This window comes from Leucoraja erinacea, chromosome 8 (assembly GCF_028641065.1).
Source record: "Leucoraja erinacea ecotype New England chromosome 8, Leri_hhj_1, whole genome shotgun sequence".
In the NCBI taxonomy this organism is placed as follows: Eukaryota; Metazoa; Chordata; class Chondrichthyes; order Rajiformes; family Rajidae; genus Leucoraja; species Leucoraja erinaceus.
Window position 1 is genome coordinate 42,811,208 of NC_073384.1, and position 22,125 is coordinate 42,833,332.

Here is a 22,125-nt window from a genome sequence, read left to right on the forward strand (position 1 = left end):
CCATTTTATCAAAATATGACAGTCCCGCCATCCCGGGAATTAACCTTGTGAACCTACGCTGAACTCCCTCAATAGCAAAAATGTCCTTCCTCAAATTGGGAGACCAAAACTGCACACAATATTCCAGGTGTGGTCTCACTAGGGCTCTGTGCAACTGCAGAAGGACCTCTTTGCTCCTATACTCAACTCCTCTTGTTATGAAGGCCAACAAGATTTACTAGATTTTAGATTTACTAGAATGTTGCCTGGGTTTCAACAACTAAGTTACAGAGATAGGTTGAATAAGTTAGGTCTTTATTCTCTGGAGCGCAGAAGGTTAAGGGGGGACTTGATAGAGGTCTTTAAAATGATGAGAGGGATAGACAGAGTTGATGTGGACAAGCTTTTCCCTTTGAGAATAGGGAAGATTCAAACAAGAGGACATGACTTCAGAATTAAGGGACAGACGTTTAGGGGTAATATGAGGGGGAACTTCTTTACTCAGAGAGTGGTAGCGGTGTGGAATGAGCTTCCAGTGGAAGTGGTGGAGGCAGGTTCATTGGTTTCATTTAAAAATAAATTGGATAGGCATATGGATGAGAAGGGAATGGAGGGTTAAGGTATGAGTGCAGGCAGGTGGGACTAAGGGGAAAAAAAGGTGTTCGGCACGGACTTGTAGGGCCGAGATGGCCTGTTTCCATGCTGTAATTGTTATTGTTATATGTTATATGTTAACATGCCATTAGCTTTCTTCACTACCTGCTGTACCTGCATGCTTACTTTCAGTGAGTGATGAACAAGGACTCCCAGATCTCTTTCTCTTTGTACTTTTTCCAAACCTGAAACCATTCAGATAATAATCTGCCTTCCTGTTTTTGCTACCAAAGTGGATCTCACATTTATCCACATTAAACTGCATCTGCCATGCATCCGCCCACTCACCCAACATGTCCAAGTCACCCTGCATCCTCATAGCATCTTCCTCACAGTTCACACTGCCACCCAGCTTTGTGTCATCTGCAAATTTGCTAATGTTACGTAATCCCTTCATCTAAATCATTGATGTATATTGTAAATAGCTGCGGTCCCAGCACCGAGCCTTGCGGTACCCCACCAGTTACTGCCTGCCATTCTGAAAGGGACCCGTTAACCCCTACTCTTTGTTTCCTGTCTGCCAACCAATTTTCTATCCATGTCAGTACAAGTAACAATAATAAACCTAAACATAATATCTTAAAAGGTTAATCTTTAAGTATTATCTTCCCAAATGTAAACATTAAAATTCCCATTTATGTCTCGTGTTTTAACCATTCTAATAGCGATATAAGTTTGATAATCTTTCTCAGTGCCATAATATCCTTGCTGCAATACAGCCCAGAACTACACACACCAGTATAATATGGTGGCGCAGCAGTAGAGCTGAATTACAGTGCCAGAGACCCAGGTTCCATCCTCACTACGAGTGCTGTCTGTATGGAGTTTGTACGTTCTCCTCATGATCGCATGGGTTTTCACCAGATGCTCCGGTTTCGTACCACAGTCTATGGATTTGTAGGTTAATTGACTTTGGTAAATTGTCCTTAGTGTGTAGGATAGTTTTGGTGTATGGGAGTTCGCTGGTCGGCACAGACTTGGTGGGCTGAAGGGCACGTTTCGACGCTGTATCCCGAGCCTAAACTTAAACTAGTTCAGTCAGGGATCAGCTAATAAATGTTATAAATTGCTAATCCCACATTATGATTAAAATTCAATTCTTGGTACATCAATCCCGACAATCTGTCAATTTCAATGTGTAGGGAGGAACTGCAGATGCTGGTTCATGCTGAAGATAGACATAAAATGTTGGAGTAGCTCAGCAGCTCAGACAGCATCTCTGGAGAAAAGGAATAGGTGACGTTTCGGATCGAAACCCTTTCAATGCTCTTTTTCCTGAATATGTCCTGCTCTACCATATGATAAAAGATGTATTTCACAACATTTTCAATCCAACTACTTTTCAAGAAATCAATAGCAGGTAGGAAGTTTATAAATTCATCACACGGGACCCAGTCTGTGCCGATGTTGCCTGTGGTGGTGATTTTCTTTTGCAGCAGTGCGGCTCCTGACATTCTGCCAGCCTCGCTGGTACGAAGGCTTCTATACGTGATAATGAGACCACAAGAGGCAGAGGGTAAGACCCAACGCACAATCCAGGTGCTGTCAACTCATCCTGTCAGTAGGTCCTCCCCTCTAAATCGGCAGAGACGTTTCAAAACAGCTGACAAAAAAAATCAACAATTTTTAAAATAAAAAATATTAAGGCATGATGAATCAATTTAAAACCATAGTCCACGTATCTGAATTCAAAACAAAAGGACACAAAGTTCTGGAATAACTCAGTGTCATAGAGGCAAAGAGTGAGACAGCCCTCAGTCCAACTTGCCCACACCGACCAACAAGCCCCATCTACACTAATCCCACCTGCTTGTTTTTGGCCCATAAACTTCTAAACCTACCCTATCCATGTGCCTGTCTAAATGTCTCTTAAACGTTGCAATAGTATCTGCCTCACCCTGCAGTTCTTTCTATACACCCATCACCCTTTGTGTAAAAAAATGACCCCTCAGGTTCCCAATAAATCTTCTCCCCCTTCACCTTAAACCTCGGTCTGAGGGATCCCTCAACCTGAAACGTCACCTATCCATGTTGTTCAGGAATGCTGCCTGACCCACTGAGTTATTCCAGCACTTTGAGTACTTTTGTATACTAGCCAGCATCTGCAGTTCTTTGCTTCTAAATTAGAAGCAATATTATTTATTTGAAAAGCTGTGCTTCACTTCCTTTCTATTCCAATAAACTAGGCTGCTCCCAGGGCACGTGGGCACGCTGGGCAGTTGCCCGGGGACCCACAAGCATAGGGCCCCCATGCTAATCTATGTATTGTAGAATGTTATTGTCGAACATGAAAACGGAGAAGAACATCGCAAGTGCATGACGACATATTTGATTCGGCATAAAGAAACTGGAAGTGTAGGGGCCCCAGTGCACGGCTTTGCCCGAGGGCCTATACTGCTGTTAAGACAGCCCTGGCTGCTCCCAATGTGTGGCGTAAAGCGTGCTGCATATCCAGACCTTCAGCTCAGTACAATGAGGAGCAGTTGTGGATTCTGGTGAGTTGGATGGACAGCATCTCATCTCCAGTGTAAACCAGTGGAGCTTGATACAGCCCATAGAACACAGAACACAGAACAGCACAGGAACAGCCCACTATGCCTGATGCCAAGTTAAACTAATCTCCTCTGCCTGCATGTAATCCATAAACTAATCTCCTCTGCCTGCATGTAATCCATATCCTTCCATTCCCTGCATATCCATGTGCCTACCTCTAAAAACCTCTAAATGCCTCTCAAATATCAAATCCACACACCAACCCTTTGCTTTCTCCACACACCTTTCTGTGTCAAATACTCTGCCAGTCCACATCTTATTTGAACTCTTTCCTTCTGACATCACCTTAACTATATCTCTAGTCTTTCACATTTACTCTGGGAATATACCGGTTCTTCTATCATGTCTATCCGGGGCTGACAACATGGCCCAAACTCGGATATACCGGTAATTCTAATTCGAACATCACGTGGTCTATCCCCCAAACCCGGAGTTCAAGAGAAAATGATCCACGTTTGTCCAACCTCTCCTTATATACGATACAATAGGACACGATGCTGGGGGGGAATGGGGGGGAACCTGTCCCCCCCCTCCCCCCCACATGTTTTGAGAGGTGGGGGACAATCCCCCCCCCCCATGTTTTGTGAAACATGTTGCAGCAAAACCGCCCGGGAATGGCTATAGCGCCCTGGATAGCTCGCCTGCCCTGGGATTGGCTGTAGTGCCCTGGCTCGCCTGCCGCACACTCCATAGGATTGGCTGTAGTGCCCAGTCGGCTCGCCGGTAAATGGGTATGCTGGGGGGGAATGGGGGGTAACACCCTAGCCCCCCCACGTGCAGGTTGGTGCTAGTGTTACAGTGCTGCAGCGGTAAATAGCGCCCTGGTAAATTGCCCCTAGCTGGGATTGGCTGTAGTGCAGGTCGCCTGCCGCACGGTGTAGGTTGTGCTTCGGTAAATGGGTAAATTGCTGGTCGGCGGATGGTGCGGATTGCTGGTCGGCGCCATGGTGGGCCAAAGGACCTGCAGTTCCCAGGCCGCCTGTGCGCCTAGGTTGGCACACCTTCCCCGGGACTGGCTGTAGTGCCCAGGTCAGCTGGCAGGACTGGCTGTAGCGCCCAGGTCAGCTGGCAGGACTGGCTGTAGTGCCCAGGTCAGCTGGCAGGTCTGGCTGTAGCGCCCAGGTCAGCTGGCAGGTCTGGCTGTAGCGCCCAGGTCAGCTGGCAGGTCTGGCTGTAGCGCCCAGGTCAGCTGGCAGGTCTGGCTGTAGCGCCCAGGTCAGCTGGCAGGTCTGGCTGTAGTGCCCAGGTCAGCTGGCAGGTCTGGCTGTAGCGCCCAGGCCGCCTGCATGCCCCGGGAATGGCTGCTGTTCCCAGGACGCGAAAACTTATTGAAAAAAAACGCCTGCGGGCTGTTGATTTCGGGTCACGGCCCAGATCCGGGCCATAGGTTGACGACCCCTGTACTAGATGTCAGACCTCATTGTGTCCCCTCCCCCCCCCCCATGTTTTAAAAGCGATTTCCTCCCATTTCTTCTACGATAGAACTTTATTTATCCCAGGAGAGAAATTGGTCTGCCACAATCATAAAACACAAGATACATTAATTAAATACGTTAAAAGAAAAGACGATCAACTGTTTGCTGGCTGCCGTGTGCATGGAACCGGATGTGAATGTATATGTGAATCTAATACCCTCTAATCCAGTGGTTACGTTTCTTTCCTAATTTCACTATTTTATGTCAGCACTGAATTCCATTCAGTATTTCCTAGCCTACTTCCTCAACCAGTACTTTCTGCTCTTGAATAATCTTCTTGATCATTTTCAATCCTTACCTCCCCAGTGTCATTTTCAATTCAAAAACGGATAGGCACCAGAAGATTGCTAATGGATAAATCGCCAAATACACAACCCTGTGTTGATCCTAGTTGGCCAGAAGGCACTGATGTATAGCAGTGATACTTTAAACCAATCCAAAAATGAGAGGAAAAGCGACCCAGAGCACATGGAAATTGCTTCTGTTGTGTATCAGTCAGAAAACATCTTTCCCCATTTACCTGTGTATCATGAACATTTTCTCAATTTAGATTATGGCCCAGTGCTTTGTTAATGTCAATAAATGAAGTAAAAAACATCCACTGTTCCCCACTTTGCCCCAAACCCTTCTGCTGAATTTTGGATAAATGATTGCGTAAATCATTTCCTATCACTAAATGGTTTCGCTTAATTGACAGGTGATTTTTTGAGTTGATGCAAAATAAATTTGCACTCTCACATCCAAAGCTCACATTTATTTGAGGAGAATTGGTTGCAGTTTTGTCATTACTAGTACACAGAGGAATTCTTCAATAACACATTTCAAAATCAGGAGCAGGCATCTTGAATGCAGAGCCTTCGAGATGATGCTGTGGGATGCAGGTGCAAAGATGTTAATGGGATTTTTGTATCTAGCAAAGGTATAAAACCTTCCAAAATAACTGAGTTAAGAACGCTAATATCATGCCAGAGAGAAATAGCAAAACCAGAGCTTTATGTGCTCCAAGTTAAGTGACTGCTCTGATGTTGTATTAAAGGAAGAAATGTTTATCAAAATTACTTTCTTTCTGTGTGAGAAAAGAACTGTACATTGTATTTTCCAGGCAATGTTATTCAGCAGAGATGTAGCAATGTAATGCAAGGCAGTAATGCCTCTTTCAATATTCTTTCAGTTGGCCAAAAGTAAAGATTTAAATATTCATCCACTTAAGAGCTACATCATTCAATATAGTATAGAACACATTTGCACAGTATTCAAATGAAATTTGCATTATCGTGATATTAACTGATTTTGCGCATGCCTTTTTTCTAATGAGGAAGGATTGAGAGCTATGAGAAATCCATGTGCCCTGATACTACCCCTGGCATCCACTTTAACCAAATGCTGCCAACAGCTGTTCAAATTTGGCTCCAGTGGGATTTTCAACCACATTGGTCAAAGTCAATAAGATCTCAGTTTGAAGAGGGGTCTCGACCCATAATGTTCATATTCATGTTCTCCAGAGATGCTGCCTGACCCATTACTCCAGCACTCTGTCTTATTGATCTATGTCATGATTGGCACAGTTCTCTATGATATATTTTACAGGAGACTCCTTGCTGCATTCTTTATACTTAAAAGTTTAGATATACAGCGTGGAAGCAAGCCCCTCAGCCCACCGAGTCCGCACCGACCAGTCATCAGCCCTTACATTAACCTACACAAACTGGGGACAATTTTACAACTTACCAAAGCAAATTAACCTACAAACCTGTATGTTCTTGGCGTGTGGGAGGAAACCGAAGGTGCAGAGGAAAACCCACACGGTCACAAGGAGAATGTACAAATTCCGTACAGACAGCACCCGTAGCCGGGATCGCACCCGAGCCTCTGGCGCTGTAGGGCAATTTGTAACTTTGCCACCTGTCGAAGCTTGCCAGGGGTGTTGATGAACAAGACCTGCACTGCATTAACCAAGGTCGAATTGCCCCTCCAGACCACATAGGTGCACGGATCGATCGATCGATCGATCTTGCGGACATAGCAACAGTCCGACAGGGCAGGCCAAGGCTCAGCAAAACTCAGTACATTGCCCTGGTTTCATCATGGCATAGTTCACCCTTAAATGTCCAGGAATGAAGAAGATTGAATAAAGTGGTGAACTGCCCAGTCCACATGGGTACAGACCTCCCCACCATCAAAGGGGTCTACAGGAGTCACTGTCACAAAGAGGCAGCCAACGTCATCAGTCCCACACCACTCTGACCACACTCTCAAAGACCCACACCACCCTGGCCATACTCGTTTCACACCTGCCATCTGGAAGAAGGTATAGGATCCTGAAAACTGTAACTTTCAGGTTCAAGATAAGCTATTTCCCTACAACCATCAGTATATACTGTATATACAGAACTATTTTATATTATGGTATTTACATAGTATTATGTTTACATATCTGTTGTGTTGCTGCAAGTAAGAATGACATTGTTCCGTTTCAGGACATATGACAATAAAACACTCTTCACTCCTGACTGTTGACTCAATAACTGTGGGATTGACTGGTGCTTGTTATTTTACCCTGCAGGGCTAGTTATTACAGGAAGGGAGGACGTGCCATGCTCCCAGTGAAGTGGATGCCACCAGAAGCTTTCTTGGAAGGAATATTTACCTCAAAAACAGACACCTGGTATGTATGTTCCAATACATACATGTGTCTTTCCTAAATGTGAAAATAAGTGGATGACCACTGAAACTACATGCCTTGCGTTTATGTCTAGAATCATAGTCATAGAGCGTGGAAATAGGCCCTTCGGCCCAACTTGCCCACACTAGCCCAACCGGCTCAACATGTCCCATCTACACGAGTCAAACCTGCCTGCGTTTGGCCATATTCCTATAAACCTATCCTGTCCAAGTACCTGTCTAAATGTTTCTTAAATTTTGAAACATTTTTAAGCTGATAGAAATGCAAAGCAACAGACTACAAAGGAGAAAATCTCTCATGGATTGTAGAAATTGGAAGTCTATTTGGATTGAGCACTGTTCTTTATTTTGGTTCAAATTTCATCAGATGCCTCTGCAATATTTACTTAAAAGGAATGTCATTGTTGCCAATGGTGATCATGAAGTCAACGGTTCTCAATGGTTGTTTCTTATCACTTACGTGATGCACGGTGAAATTCTTGCACCCATTGTCCCTTTGTGTATTAATCAGCAGTTCCTTGTTTCCACACTAGTTCTGTTATCACACTTTCGCATCCACTCCCTGCACACAAACATACAAACCCACATGTCTTTGGCACCTGGAGGAAATTGGGAGTAAAATAAAACTGTTGGAAGCATGGAAACTGTTCCAGGAGTGAAATAAAAATCCCACTGGTGCTTTTGAGAGAGAGAAAAGGGACTCTTCTGAAATTAGGTTAAATACAGTTCAGCTTTAATTGGCATATGGCTTTGCTAAATAGTGATTGTGGAAGGCTCATTCCTCAGCACTGACAGTTGTCATATTGACGAGTACCAAAATTCACCTTTAAAAGAATCAACATGCTTTAAAAAAGACAGGAATGGAGATGAACATAACTGACAGTCAGCATGCATTTAATTTTCCTCAGGCAGCTGAAGTCTCTCCTGTGATATTTGTTGAAAACTAATTGGCTTTTTTAAAGATGGTAAATCCTCCTGAGTGTGTAGGATAGTGGTAGTGTACAGGTGATCGTTGGTCCACGTGGACTCGGTGAGCCAGAGGACCATCATTTCACTGCTTTTTAGTTATCATGCCTAGAAATTCAATAACATAGTGTGTGTTTGAATTGTAGCATGTAAAATAATTCCTAACATTAAAGCCTCACATTGTGTGTAACAAATGAACTCCAGGAATCATAGAAACATAGAAACATAAAAATAGGTGCAGGAGTAGGCCATTCGGCCCTTCGAGCCTGCACCGCCATTCAATATGATCATGGCTGATCATCCAACTCAGTATCCTGTACCTGCCTTCTCTCCATACCCCCTGATCCCTTTAGCCACAAGGGCCACATCTAACTCCCTCGTAAATATAGCCAATGAACTGGTTTCATTACTTGATGACTTGTAAACATATATCTTTCCTTTGCTCTTGCTTACGCATTCATTACATTGAATCTACCTGCTTAACAGCAGTGTCTCATTTCTCTCAACACAAAAGCACCTCGCATCTCCAGTGACCCAGGTTAAATCCTGACTTCAAGTGCTGTCTGCACAGAGTTTGCATGTTCTCCATGTGACTGCATGAATCTCCCGCAGTGCCTTTGCACCGCAGGACTTTGGAAGACTGAGCATTGTTGTTTTGTTGCAGGTCCTTCGGAGTGTTACTGTGGGAAATCTTTTCACTCGGGTACATGCCATATCCCAGCAAGAGTAACCAAGAGGTGCTGGAGTTTGTCACTAATGGTGGCCGAATGGACCCCCCGAAGAACTGTCCTGGCCCAGTGTACGTACATTCTTCTCAAACTGCTCTGCATCTCTCTCCAGAAGTCTTCGCCGGACAAATTAAACATTCATGTGTGCAAACCCTCAATTTGCAATCTCTGGTATAATTTTATTTTATCATCATCACGCAGGTGAAGCTACTTGCAGGTTTGTGCGCAGAGATCACTGATTAGGTTTAGGTTATTTCCTTACCATGTAGAAAAATCTCACTTTCTCTAGTCTATCCGAGGTTTAGGTTTATTATTGTCACTTGTGCCGAGGTACAGTGAAAAACTTTGTAATGCATGCTATCGAAACATCAGATATACCATACATAGATACAATCAGTTCAAACTCAAGAACAATAGGTAGAGCAAAGGGGAAGATATAGAGTGCAAAATATAGTTCTCAGCATTGAAGCGCATTGCACAAAGCACAATATACTCAATGGGACATTGGGGTAGAGGTGAATCGAACAAGTTAGATGACCTTTCACTTCTAAAATTGACGTTAACTAGGAGTTGTGAAAGATGAGGGGGACTCATTGAAACTTACAAAATAGTGAAGGGCCTGGATAGAGTGGATGTGGAGAGGATGTTTCCACTAGTGGAGGAGTCTAGAATCAGAGACCATAGTCTCAGACTAAAAGGATGGATCTTTAAAAAGAGAAGTGGAGGAATTTCTTTAGTCAGAGGTTAGTGAATCTGTGGAATTCATTGCCACAGAAGACTGGAGGCTAAGTCAATCGATATTTTTAAGGTGGCGATTGATAGGTTCTTGATTAGTATGGGTGTGAGGCATTGTCGAGTGAAGGCAGGAGAATGGGGTTGAGAGGGAAAGGTAGATAGGAGAGGACGATTGGCCAAATGATCTAACTCTGCTCTTATGACATGAGCATGTCTTCCAATTGGAGAAGGGATTTAGATGATTCTATTTATAGGGGATACGTTCAGTAATGCTGTATCTCATATTTGACTTATCTACTGTGAGATGCAGCATTACTGAATGTATCCTGTATAATCTTATATGCAATCTTCTATGTATGTTGGAAAGGTTTCATGTAGTCAGAGCTATACATAGGCTGCCCCGCGCTGTGCTATAGAGGATTGAATTTTAAACATAAATTGGTTTTCATCACCTAATCTCAGGTACTAAAATAAATTAAAAACAGTTGTAGTGTTCTAGTCTAAAGTGTGGATGTTCTGTTTATATATATAGTACAATAAAGGAATTGAACTAAGTATTAGTATATTGAGAAAATGTTAAGTCAACAGGGATACACATGCAAGTTTGGCTTGCTGGAAGATGTATTTAGCTCTGAAATAATCCAGAATCTACATACACCTGAAAAAAATGTACCGGTAATTACTTTCTTAGTAGCCACTTAGAATAATTTGAATTGTCATTTGAGAATGGGAGAATAATTAGAGTCTTTAGCCTCTAGTAATCCATGGTCCTGATCACAGAGCTGACAGATCACACCAAATTTTACTTTAACTTTGCCCCTGTAATTAAAGGGAATTTGCAAGCTGTTTTATGTTTTTTGTTCCTGTGTCAGTGATGTTGGGAATGGTTTGAGAACAAAATGGATAATTAACGTGTCAATGTGTAGCTTTGTTTCTGCCCACAGATCAAGATTTGAAGTACCAAAAATATTGACCTCCAGCCTTGACTATATCAGGAGCCACGTTGATGTCTGTTTAATGTAGGGCTGTCACCTCTTCCCATGTCTTGAAGGATAACAAGACTTCAAGTATCTTCTGCAATAACTCTGAAGGTTTATTGCAAGTTGAAATTGCAGCTGTGCACAAATATATACCTAGACATCCGTTATTGCTTCCTGAAGAGGCCAATGGTAAATGCCATTAAATAAGCACTACCCAGCCACAATCATATTGTCACCGTAAAGGCACAAATTACTACTCAAAGGGCTTAATGGTGCCACATGCTGTTTAGATTGGTGCATCGGAAGATGATGATTTTCCAGATGACCAGCTCGTTGAGTAACTTAGTGAAAACGCCAGGTTTACAATGATGCAGTATTACCAAGGTTGAAAGAAATTAACAGGGAATGTAAAAAAATAAATACATTTAATTGTAAACTTCTATCTTATCGTATCCTAAAACTGGAAGTAAATACTAGAAACCTGGAAAATTATTCTTCCTAATTTAATTTTTATTATTTCAGGTACCGAATAATGACTCAGTGCTGGCAGCATCAGCCAGAAGACAGACCCAATTTTGCAACCATATTGGAAAGAATAGATTACTGTACACAGGTAATTATAATCTCAAGGCAAAACTACATTGATCTAGCCCTGCAAATGTCAGTTTGATCCTTGAGTGGAATAGGATAATGTTATGAATCCTATAAAATGTTCAAAGGGTTCAAACGTCAGTTTATTGTCACATGTACCAATTAAGGTACAGTGAAACTCGTATTACCATACAGCCATGCTAAAAAAAAGCAACAAGACACACAACTACATAAAAGGTAACATAAACATTCACCACATTCCTTACTGTGATGGAAGGCAATAAAGTCCAATCTTCTTCCCCTTTATTCTTCTGCGGTTTGTTTGGGTCAAACCATTCGCTGTTGGGCGGTGGAATCTCCCACGTTGGAGCAGTCGAAGCTCCCGCGGTTGGAGCTCCCGAAGTCGGTCTCCAACAAATGCCGCCAACTCCTCGGTTAGGCCGCAGTGCGGATGGAGATACGATATGTAAAAAAGTCACATCTCCGTCGTGATAAGAGATTAAAAAAGTTTTCCCGACCCCCCCACATAAAACAAACAAAAGAACACTAAAACATACATTTAACACATACTAAAAAAACAACAAAGAAGGAAGGGACTGACAGACTGTTGGCGAGGCTTAATCATAACTTTCAAAAGTGCCCAACTAAAGATGCCTGCAGGAAACAGAAATGGAACACCATAGTCAAATCAAGAGTATTTAGTTGTCTTTTGTACCAACGATGGAACAATAAAACTCTTACCTGCTGCAGCACAACAAGCCTGTAAACACAATACACATAGATAATGTATAAAAAAGACAACATCAATACGTAATAACCCCAATATTGAGAACCAGAGGATATGGGTTGAAGGTGGGGGGTGGGGGGAGATTTAATAAGAACCTCTGGGGTCATTATTTTACACAAAAGGTGGTGGGTATGGAACGGGCTGCGGAGAATGTAGTTGAGGCTGGGACTATCGCAATGTTTAAGAAATATTCCGGCAGGTACATGGATAGGACAAGTTTAGAGTGATAATAGGCCAAATGCAGGCAGGTGGAACCCGTGTAGATGGGGCATGTTGGTCTGTGTGGGCAAGTTGGGCCAAAGCCCCTGTTTCCATGCTGTATGCTCCACGACTAGTGCAAAAAAGTCCTTAGTGCAATCAAAGATAGTCTATAATTCACAATGGAGGTTAGTGTTGTGTACTGCGCCCACTTTCTCCCCTCTACTACAATCCGTCTGAAGAAGGGTTACAATCTGAACCTACCCATATTCTCCAGAAATGCTGCCTGAACCAAATATTTTCCCTCTGTGTCGTTAACAATTCAGTTTGTTGAGGGGTAGCTAGAATATCGTGTGCGGATTTCTATGGCTCAGCACTTGCAGATGGCTGGTAACCAAGGCCCACCTGGTGAGAGAGTGTAATACCAAGATATGATGATCTTCAGTTAAATGAACACTGTGGTGTTGCTAGTTGTGAGTGGCAAAGATAACTTGTTAGGCAGTAGATTATTTGGCATCTGGCTAATTTTTGTTTTTCAGAGTTATACAAATTATTAAAAATATTTTTTTACTCAATTCCTTCCCAGAATATGGTTCTTCACACTGGGATTGCTCCCCATGGGTATCTGCACTCCTGCACCCTTGGGTTCACTGCAGGCATAGAATCAAAGTCACACAGCATGGAAACAGGCCCTTCGGCCCAACTTGCCCACGCCAACCAAGATACCCTGTGCCTCTAGTCCCACCTACCTGCATTTGGCCCATATCCTTCTAAACCTTCTAAACCCATCTTATCCATGTGCCTGTCCAAATGTCCTTTAAATAGTGCGATAGTTTAGTTTAGTTTGGAGATGCAGCGCTGAAACAGGCCCTTCGACCCGCGCCGACCAGCGATCCCCGCACACGAACACTATCCTACAAACACTAGGGACAATTTACAATTTTACCAAGCCAATTAACCTACAAATGTGTACGTCTTTGGAGTATGTGAGGAAACTGGAGCGAATGGAGAAAATACACGCAGGGCGCGGTGAGAACGCACAAACTCCGTTCAGACAGCACACATAGTCCGGATCAAACCTTGGTCTCTGTCAGTGTAAGGCAGCAATTCTACCGCTGCGCCACTGTGCCACTGCGTTCTCTAGCATCTCATTCCATATACTCACCATCCTTTGTTTCCCCTCAAGCTCTTATTGTATATTTCCCCTCTCATCACAATGATCTGGTAGTTCTACTTCCCTAATCTAATTTAATGTAGAAAATGTTATAAATACTAAGCACAAAAATCTGCATTTGGGAGCAGAAAAATAGAGTTAACATTTCAAGTTGAGATGGAACATAGAACAATACAACACAGGAATAGGCCCTTCAGCCCACAATGTCTGTGCCGAGCATGATGCCAAGACCATTATGTACCTACCTCCACATAATTCAGATCCCTCCATTCCCTGCATACCCATGTGTCTATCCAAAGGCTTCTTAAACGCCACTATCCTATCTGCCTCCACCACCAGCTCTGACAGAGCAGCATTCCAGGCACTCACCACTCTCTGTTAAAAACCTTGCCCAGCACATCTCCTTTAAACTTTACCCCTCTCATCTTAAAGCTATGCCCTCTAATGTTTGATATTTGCATCCTAGAAAAAATGTTCTATCCGTCTATCCTATTATTGCCTCTCATAATTGTATCAACTTCTATCATGTCTCTCCTCAACCTCTGGTGTTCCAGAGTAAACTCTCTTTGTAGCGAATATTCCAAAATCCAGGCATCATTATGATGACAATAGACAATAGGTGCAGGAGTAGGCCACTCGGCCCTTCGAGACAGCACCGCCATTCACTGTGACCATACATGGCTGACCATCCACAATCAGTACCCTGTTCCTGACTTCATCAGCAGTTCACTGATGTTCTTTGTTAAGTGTTCTGTGATTCCGTGGTTAAGAATTCATTGTTGCAATCTCCCTAGGATCCAGATGTCATTAACACTTTGCTGCCGGTGGAATACGGACCTCCTGCAGAAGAAGAAGGGAATGTTCCCATGCGACCAGATGACCCTGATGGATTGGCACCACTGTTGGTTTCTCCTGCCCAAGGGACGGAGAATGAGCACATTTCCACTGACCCGTCCCCGTCACCCCAGCGTCCCACCAGCCTCTGCCTTGGTGAGCATCGAATGAGACTCGTTCCCAACGACACGGCCGCTGTACCTGCTGGAGGTCCAGCAGAGGGGGGGCCTCATGTCAACAAGATATACTCACAAATGAACAGCTCCTCCGCGCTACAGCAAGGTAGGGGCTCCCGGAAAAAACCAACCAACCTCTGGAACCCGACTTATGGGTCTTGGTTCACGGAAAAACCTGTTGTGCAAATCAACTGCAGCACGTTGACTGACAACCGACCGCCCGACAGAGAGGACTCTGGCTTCCGGGCCAGCAGCAGCAGCGTTCCCTCTGCTCCCATCCCAGCGCCAAGGCTGCAGGCCTCCGCGGTTGTTCTAGAACCTTCTTCCCTCGTGGCCAACACGTTGGATGTGCCTCTGTTCCGGCTGCACCAGTTCCCATGTGGGAATGTGAGTTATGCCTTCCAACAGCAGCAGAACCACCATCACCAAGGACTGTCTTCTGAATCGACATCTGCTTGTGCTTCTTGTAAGGAAGATTACAACTCACATGTTAGCAAGGGCTTACCCATCCAGCAGGACCCACGTGTACATCCTGTTGCCAATATACCCACATGGGACTCGGGACTCTCTCTAGCAGAGGATGTAAATGTTACTATACTGTAATGGAGGTAAACGTAAAGATGGTTTTATTTCGGCAAGTGTCAGACCTAATAAAAGCAGTTGCAAGTACCATTTGGCTCACAGGACTAGCACAGGTTCTTGTTTTGTCCAAAAAATATAATGCGAGACATAACTGAATGCAAAGTATGCTCCAATACAACTGTCTATTTATGTCCAACTGTCTGTCTATCCCCAATACCACTAATGCATTGGAAAGTATCCAATACAGCCAATGTATTTGAAAGTATCAAGCATACATACTGGCAAATTTGGGCCATCATTGTAAGTAAGCCATTTCAGTACCCAGTGAGTTCATTTATAATGGTTTTTTTCAGTAAAGGTTCCAAATCAAGCTAAATCCGAAAGACAGAATTTGTCACTAATTTTGTTGGGTTTAATTCCTCTGCAAAAAGGTAGGAACCACAACATCAAAGGAAGGGGCAGATCGGAATTTAAGTCTATGAGGGGCATTGTGATCTCAAAATGAAGAAAATGTTTGCATTCATACCTTTCACAATCTCAACGTCTCAAAGTACTTAACAGCAATTTCGAAGGGTAGCCACTTTTACAATAGACCAAAACCAACATGAAAAGGTCTTTGTGCAACATGTGTGATTTAACGCACTCAGTGTAGTGTCAGGGTATCACCTCCACAAATGACAGGCACCCTCACACTACACAAGAGTTGGAATCCAGATGCCCACTAGACCCAGGATGCTGCAACATACCGTGATAAGTATTTGTCCAGGGAGGGTGTACCTTCTCCCCAGGTGTAAGCGATACACCGCAGCCCACTTTGTAAACAAGTGCATGTAAGTTAAAAATAAAAATTGATTTTATCTTCAGGGGTTTATGCCTTTTTTTCTGATTCAGACCACCAAGATAGTTCCACCAAGATAATATCTAGAACCAAGCTACAACAAATCATCAGACTGCGAATACAGGCTATCTGTGATATTAGGATTGGAGCAATTTCCAGTACATGGAGGCTGCAACTTTCCACCATACAATGGACCGAAAGGGATGAATGATGGCTCGGATTCTCACAAGACCAAGAAGTTGGGGATACCAAGATACTGGTCCTGTAGACAGACACAAAAGGCTGGAGTAACTCTGTGGGTCAGGCAGCAACTCTGAAGAAAAGGAATAGGTGACGTTTTGGGTCGAGACCCTTTTTCAGAAGAAGGTTCTTGACCCGAAACGTCACCTATTCCTTTTGTCCAGAGATGCTGCTGACCCACAGAGATACTCCAGCCTTTTGTGTCTGTCTTCAGTTTAAACCAGTTTTTGCAGTTCCTCCCTACACATACTGCACTAGTCCTGTATTTAGTATGTTGAGATACTGGCCTATATTCTGCACCTTTTGCTCATCACTAGAGTCATTTACCCAGAGTAGGGAAGTAGAGAACCAGAGGATGTAGGTTCAAGGTGAGAGGGGAAAGATTCATTAGGATACTGAGGGATAACTTTTTCACGAAAATGGTAGTGGGTGTATGAAACAAACTGCTGGAGGAGGTGGTTGAGGCAAGTACTATCGCAATGTTTAAGAATCATTTAGACAGGTACATGGACAGGACAGGTTCAGAGGGATATGGGCCAAAAGCTGGCAAGTGGGTCTAGTGTAGATGGGATATGTTGGCCAGTGAGGGCAGGTTAGGCCAAAAGGCCTGTTCCCATGCTATAAGACTCTATGACACTATTATCTTAAGGCTGGAATGAAAAGACAAACAAGTTTTTATTCCCACGCGTACAAACAAGCAAAAACCACTCTGTTATCCAGGTGCCTACTTCAGATCATATTTGATATCTATTTACCTCTAATCCAAATTTATTTCTCAATCACAATTGCTGCATTTAAAATATTTACAATTCCTTTCAAATTCTCCAGCAAACAGCAATGTTTCATGAAGCACTGATGTTAATGGATATTTGTTATAAACTAAAATAAATCAAAATTGCTGGAAATATTCAGCAGATCAGTCAGAGTTAGTGTTTCAGGTTTAATGACCATACACGGGTGAAAGATCATTCACATGAAACATGGACTTCTTCTCTCCCCACAGATGCAGTCTGACCTGCTCAGTATCTCAGAATTATCATATATTTGCAATGTTAAGCATAAGTAGTTGCTATTTTATTTTTTGCTAGTAAACTAATTTGGACGTGCACTTCATTTAAATAGAATGTAACATCTGATAAAAATTGTTATGAATTCTCCGATCAAAAACTATGGTACACAAAATGGAATCTTGTTAAAAATTGATGTGTTGTTTCAGCAAGCTCACAGCCTTGGATTTGACCAGATAATAATATTTATATTATTAGTATGTGGAAGTGTGACTGCCCTATTCTCCTCTTTCCACATGCATGTACTTTTTAAGTGTTTTAACTATACAATTTGTGTTGCATAGGCACCTTATAGTTGTTAGTGATTTAGATATTCAAACTATATCATGTTCATAAGTTCTAGGATAAGGATTAGGCCATTTGGCCCGTCAGGTCTATACTGCCATTCAACAATGGCTGATCTAATTCCCCCCCCCCCCCATTCTCCTGCCTTCTCCCCATAACTCTGGCTCCCTTCAGAATCAAGAATCTGTCAATCCCCAACTTTATTGAATAACTTTATCATTATCTTTATTGAATAACTCTACATTTCTTTATTGAAAATCCCTTGCCTCTTAAATAGTGCCGACTCCATTTCGGTTCACTTAGATCTTGAAGATGGTGTCCTACATTACCAAGCCTTGGAGGCAAGGAAATCACCCAGAGCATTACAACGTATATTTTTAAGAATGTAGTTTTTAAGAGATTATTGTCCAGTTCTGTTCTCCAGACCCCTCTACAATGGAGGGAATGCAACTAAGGTTCATCATGGAAGGTTCATCTTCCCTGATTCCTGGGATGGTGTGTTTGCATTATGAGGAGAGAATAAGTAAATTGTGCCTACCTTCTTCAATTTAGAATGAGAGATTATCTCATTTAATATAAAACATTTCACTGGCGTTTGACAGGATTACTGTTGGGACAATGTTTTTCCTAGGCTGGGCTTCTAGAACTAGTAGCTATAATCTGAAAATAATAAATTGGCCATTCAGGACAGAAGTGATAAGAAATTTGTCTAGAAAATATTGAATTTACATAAAAGATACATTTTGAATGAGGGTTGGTAGGAGGTTGAAAAGCAAACCCATCTCCTTAAGATTTTAGACTTTAAAGATACAGTGTGGAAACTGGTCCTTCGGCCCACTAAGTTTGCACCGACCAGCAATCACCCCATACATCAGCACTATCCTGCACACGAGGGGCAATTTACAATTTTACAGAAGCAACTTAACCTAGAAATCTGCATGTCTTTGGAATGTGGGAGGAAACCGGAGCACCAGGATAAAACCCATCGGGAGTCACAGGGAGAACGTACATAACACCAGCACCCATAGTCAGGATTGAACCCGAGTCTCTGGCGCTGTAAGGCCATTTGTTTTCAAATTTCCTTTTGAGCGAGTATGGGCAGCACAGTGTCGTGGCAATAAATCTGCCACCTTACAGCGGGTCAAATTCTGAATACCCGGGATTTAGGTAAAATTCCCTCATGCCTCATTTGGGTTCGATTTGGGTAAAGAATTTGTAAAATGCATTGGAGATTATAACATGCCACTTTGAAGTACATGTCCAGAAATGTCTTGGTGCAATCCAAGCTTTGTGCTAGGTAGCACTCTACTTTTGATGAATCTATGTTTTAAAGTGTTGTGGGGTAAAATTTCCATCTATTTTTTTTCTATGCATTCAGTGCAGCGTCAGCAGAAACTCCTGCACATCATTTGCTTGTAAATGTTTCAGATTACTGATTAATAGGAATATTAATAAGGCATGAGGGCGACACGGGGGCATAGGGGTAGAGTTGCTGCCTTACGGCACCAGAGACCCGGGTTTGACCCTGACTACAGGAGCTGTCTTTACGGTGTTTGTACGTCCTACCTGTGACCGCATGGGTTTTCTCGGGGAGCTCCGGTTTCCTTCCACACTCCAAAGACGTACAGGTTTGTAGGTTTTATTGGCTTTGGTAAATTTGTAAAAAAATTGTCCTCATTGTGTAGGATAATACTAGCATTCAGGGTAATCGCGGGTTGGCATGAACCCGGTGGGCCAAAAGGCCTGTTTCTGTGCTGTATCTCTAAAGTCTAAAGTAAGTTAAAGTCTAGAGTAGGATCAGCAATGTAGCAGAGATTCTCTCCTTTATCAGTCGTCCACAGGAGACACCTTGTGCCATTCACCTTCTGTCTGACGCCCACATTGTGCCCCAGCCGCACAACACTCATTCCTCCCCGCATTCAGGTCACCCACCAAACTTGCAAATCTCCAGGCTCCAACATGCATGCCACATTGTCACTTTCCATTGCTGGGCTGAGGGTAGTAACGGGAGGTACCCTTCCCTGGCCTTCCTTGAGTTTCAACTCAAAGCTGCTGTTTCTGGAGTTCATGAAGTTAGTAGGGAAACAAAAGAAGCAGCAAAATAATCTTAAATCCACTGAGCCAGTACCTTCTTCATGAATCAACTTGAAAATTCCACCATATTCCTTATTGACTTTTCACAAGAAATACACCAGTATCTTCATCATATAATACACTTTGTTTTAATCCTTTCCAGAATAATGTTTCCCAATTCTGGTTATGATTGTTAAATCTTATCTCACTTCTTTACCATTCCTTCCTCTTGTTTAATTTGAAAGGTCGGTATTTTAGGGGATGGGGTGAAGTTTAGTGAGTGTGTGTGCCTGAATATTGATTATTACTTATTTAAGTATCATTTCCGATTATAAAGAAACATTTGCCTACATTTACTTCACCCCAAAATAATTGATTGTGTTCAGCACTTTGAGAAGTTTTGATGTTCCATAAAATGTGAATATCTATTTTCTTTCCCTGATAGAATACATTTCCTGTGCAAAAGTCCTGTGAGACACTTTGGGTTAGACTTGTACACTCATCTCATCATTCCCCAAAAAAAGGTTATCATTTGATGCTCTGAACTTTCTGCTGCCTCAGAGAGATCTGATCTGTTAATAAATAGGAAGCCAGTTTTTGATAAGCCAAAAGCAACAATTTGAACTTACTGACAGAGAGCAAACAGATTGAAAGATCAATGTTCCACACTGGGTCGGGATTTACAAGCTGCAGGGAGCGACCACTTCTACCGAAGGCACTGGAATCTTTAAAAAATGTAAATGTTCATTATGTCTATTTCTACACTGTTCAAAAACTTCTTGTCAATAGTGAAGATCGCTCATTACTGACTGCATGGTCACCAAGCCATTTTACTTCATTACTTCTTAAAACATGGTGGTGTCAATGTGCAACCTCTGCATAGGATTTATCGGTTGCAACTCCTCCCTGGTGATCAGTTGGCATTGTAAAGTTACTCTTAGGTGCATGGCCCTTTGATTGTTTTACATGGAGCATAGTTATCAGTTACAATGAATAGGTTTTGAAGTTATGTATTTTAAAAAGCTGGATGTTAAAATCAAAATAAATAAAATGTAAAAATTACATTATTGCTGTAAGATTGCCTAATACATTTGTATGAATTTATTTATCAGCTATTTCAATAGAGGCATTAATGAGTATTTTTTATTTTAAATGCAATGACATCTCAGGTGAAATCGTGGACAATAATTTGCCATTGGATGGTTGCACTGTAAAAATTAATATCTCACTTTACAATGATAATGATTTCAATCTTAAGATTATTGCTGCCGAAAGTACATTTTTTAGACTAAATATGTGTTAATTTTAGCAAATGCATATTTGGGAATGAGAACTTTCAGCAGCAGTTATACCAATGTACCTTTATTAAGTACATTTACACACCATTACATATTATTATTATTATTAATAAAAAAATCATTTAGTTCTTAACAATTTATTTAAGGCATCCTTCAAACTCCCAAGGTATATAAAGACTTACCCATAGGTAAGGTATATGAAGACCCAAGGTATATGAAGACTTACCCTATGCCTATATATATGAATACATTTCTTGCCAAGCTCTGAACAGTGTTAACACCCTTGCTGACCCACAGTTATTTTAATTAGTAACAGCCTGTGATAAGTCTACCTTCTATTCATAACTACAGGTCAGTGTAAATACATCAAGTCTTCTAGCCCATCATTCTAGTGTGGTTTTAATTTAGTTCAGTTTAGTTTAGAGATACAGCGCGGAAACAGGCCCTTCAGCCCACCGGGTCCACACCGACTAGCGATCCCTGCACATTAACACTATCCTGTACCCACTAGGGACAATTTTTACATTTACCAAGCCAATTAACCTACAAACCTGTACGTCTTTGGAGTGTGCGAGGAACCGAAGATCTCGGAGAAAACCCAAACAGGTCACGGGGAGAACGTACAAACTCACATAATACACCAATTCAGAATTCAAGTATTACCACGTATGACTGCAACCAATCTTTATATCAAATAATATACAAATAACATCCAGAACTTGCTGTGAATTTCAGGGTCAGTTGAACCACATTAATCTCAATGTTTCACTGTATGAATTGTATGGAGTCTCCTCATCCTGTCTTTTACACAGAGCATCCAACTATCACTGAACAATATTGACAGCATTGGTCAAGTCGAGAAAAACTCTGTAAGTATTCAGATTGGTTTCTTTCTTTGAAACAAAGTTCAGAATGTCTATCGTCATTCGATCAAGTAATTTGATGGTTCTCAGTTGGAACATTTTAAAATGTATTTCAATATGATTATGTTGAATCCTTCTTTAAACTATTTTCAAAAATTGGGAAAAAATATTTGCCTGCTTTGGCTTTGATCAAAATATAATAAGCAATACTATATTATCAATTAATAATTACATTTTGATAGTGCAGAAACTCTCAAATGGGTTATTAATTTAAATGATCAGAGATCTAATGTGAATTACCAAGATGAATGAAGTGAGATAATGTAAATCAGCCATTTTACAATTACGCTTATCTGTTATTATCGTT

General features: G+C 42.0%; 1 protein-coding gene across 1 annotated transcript in view; it reads left to right on the top strand.

The window, feature by feature from the left end:
* The window catches only part of LOC129699874 (ALK tyrosine kinase receptor-like), a 265,553-nt gene extending 247,856 nt beyond the window's left edge, over window positions 1-17,697 (top strand). The window contains exons 18-21 of the mRNA XM_055640014.1: window positions 7,225-7,326; window positions 8,974-9,108; window positions 11,275-11,365; window positions 14,297-17,697. Coding sequence (XP_055495989.1) covers window positions 7,225-7,326; window positions 8,974-9,108; window positions 11,275-11,365; window positions 14,297-15,115 — 1,147 coding nt within the window. The 3' untranslated portion in view covers window positions 15,116-17,697. The remainder of the gene's footprint in view (window positions 1-7,224; window positions 7,327-8,973; window positions 9,109-11,274; window positions 11,366-14,296) is intronic.
* Window positions 17,698-22,125: the final 4,428 nt, after the last annotated feature.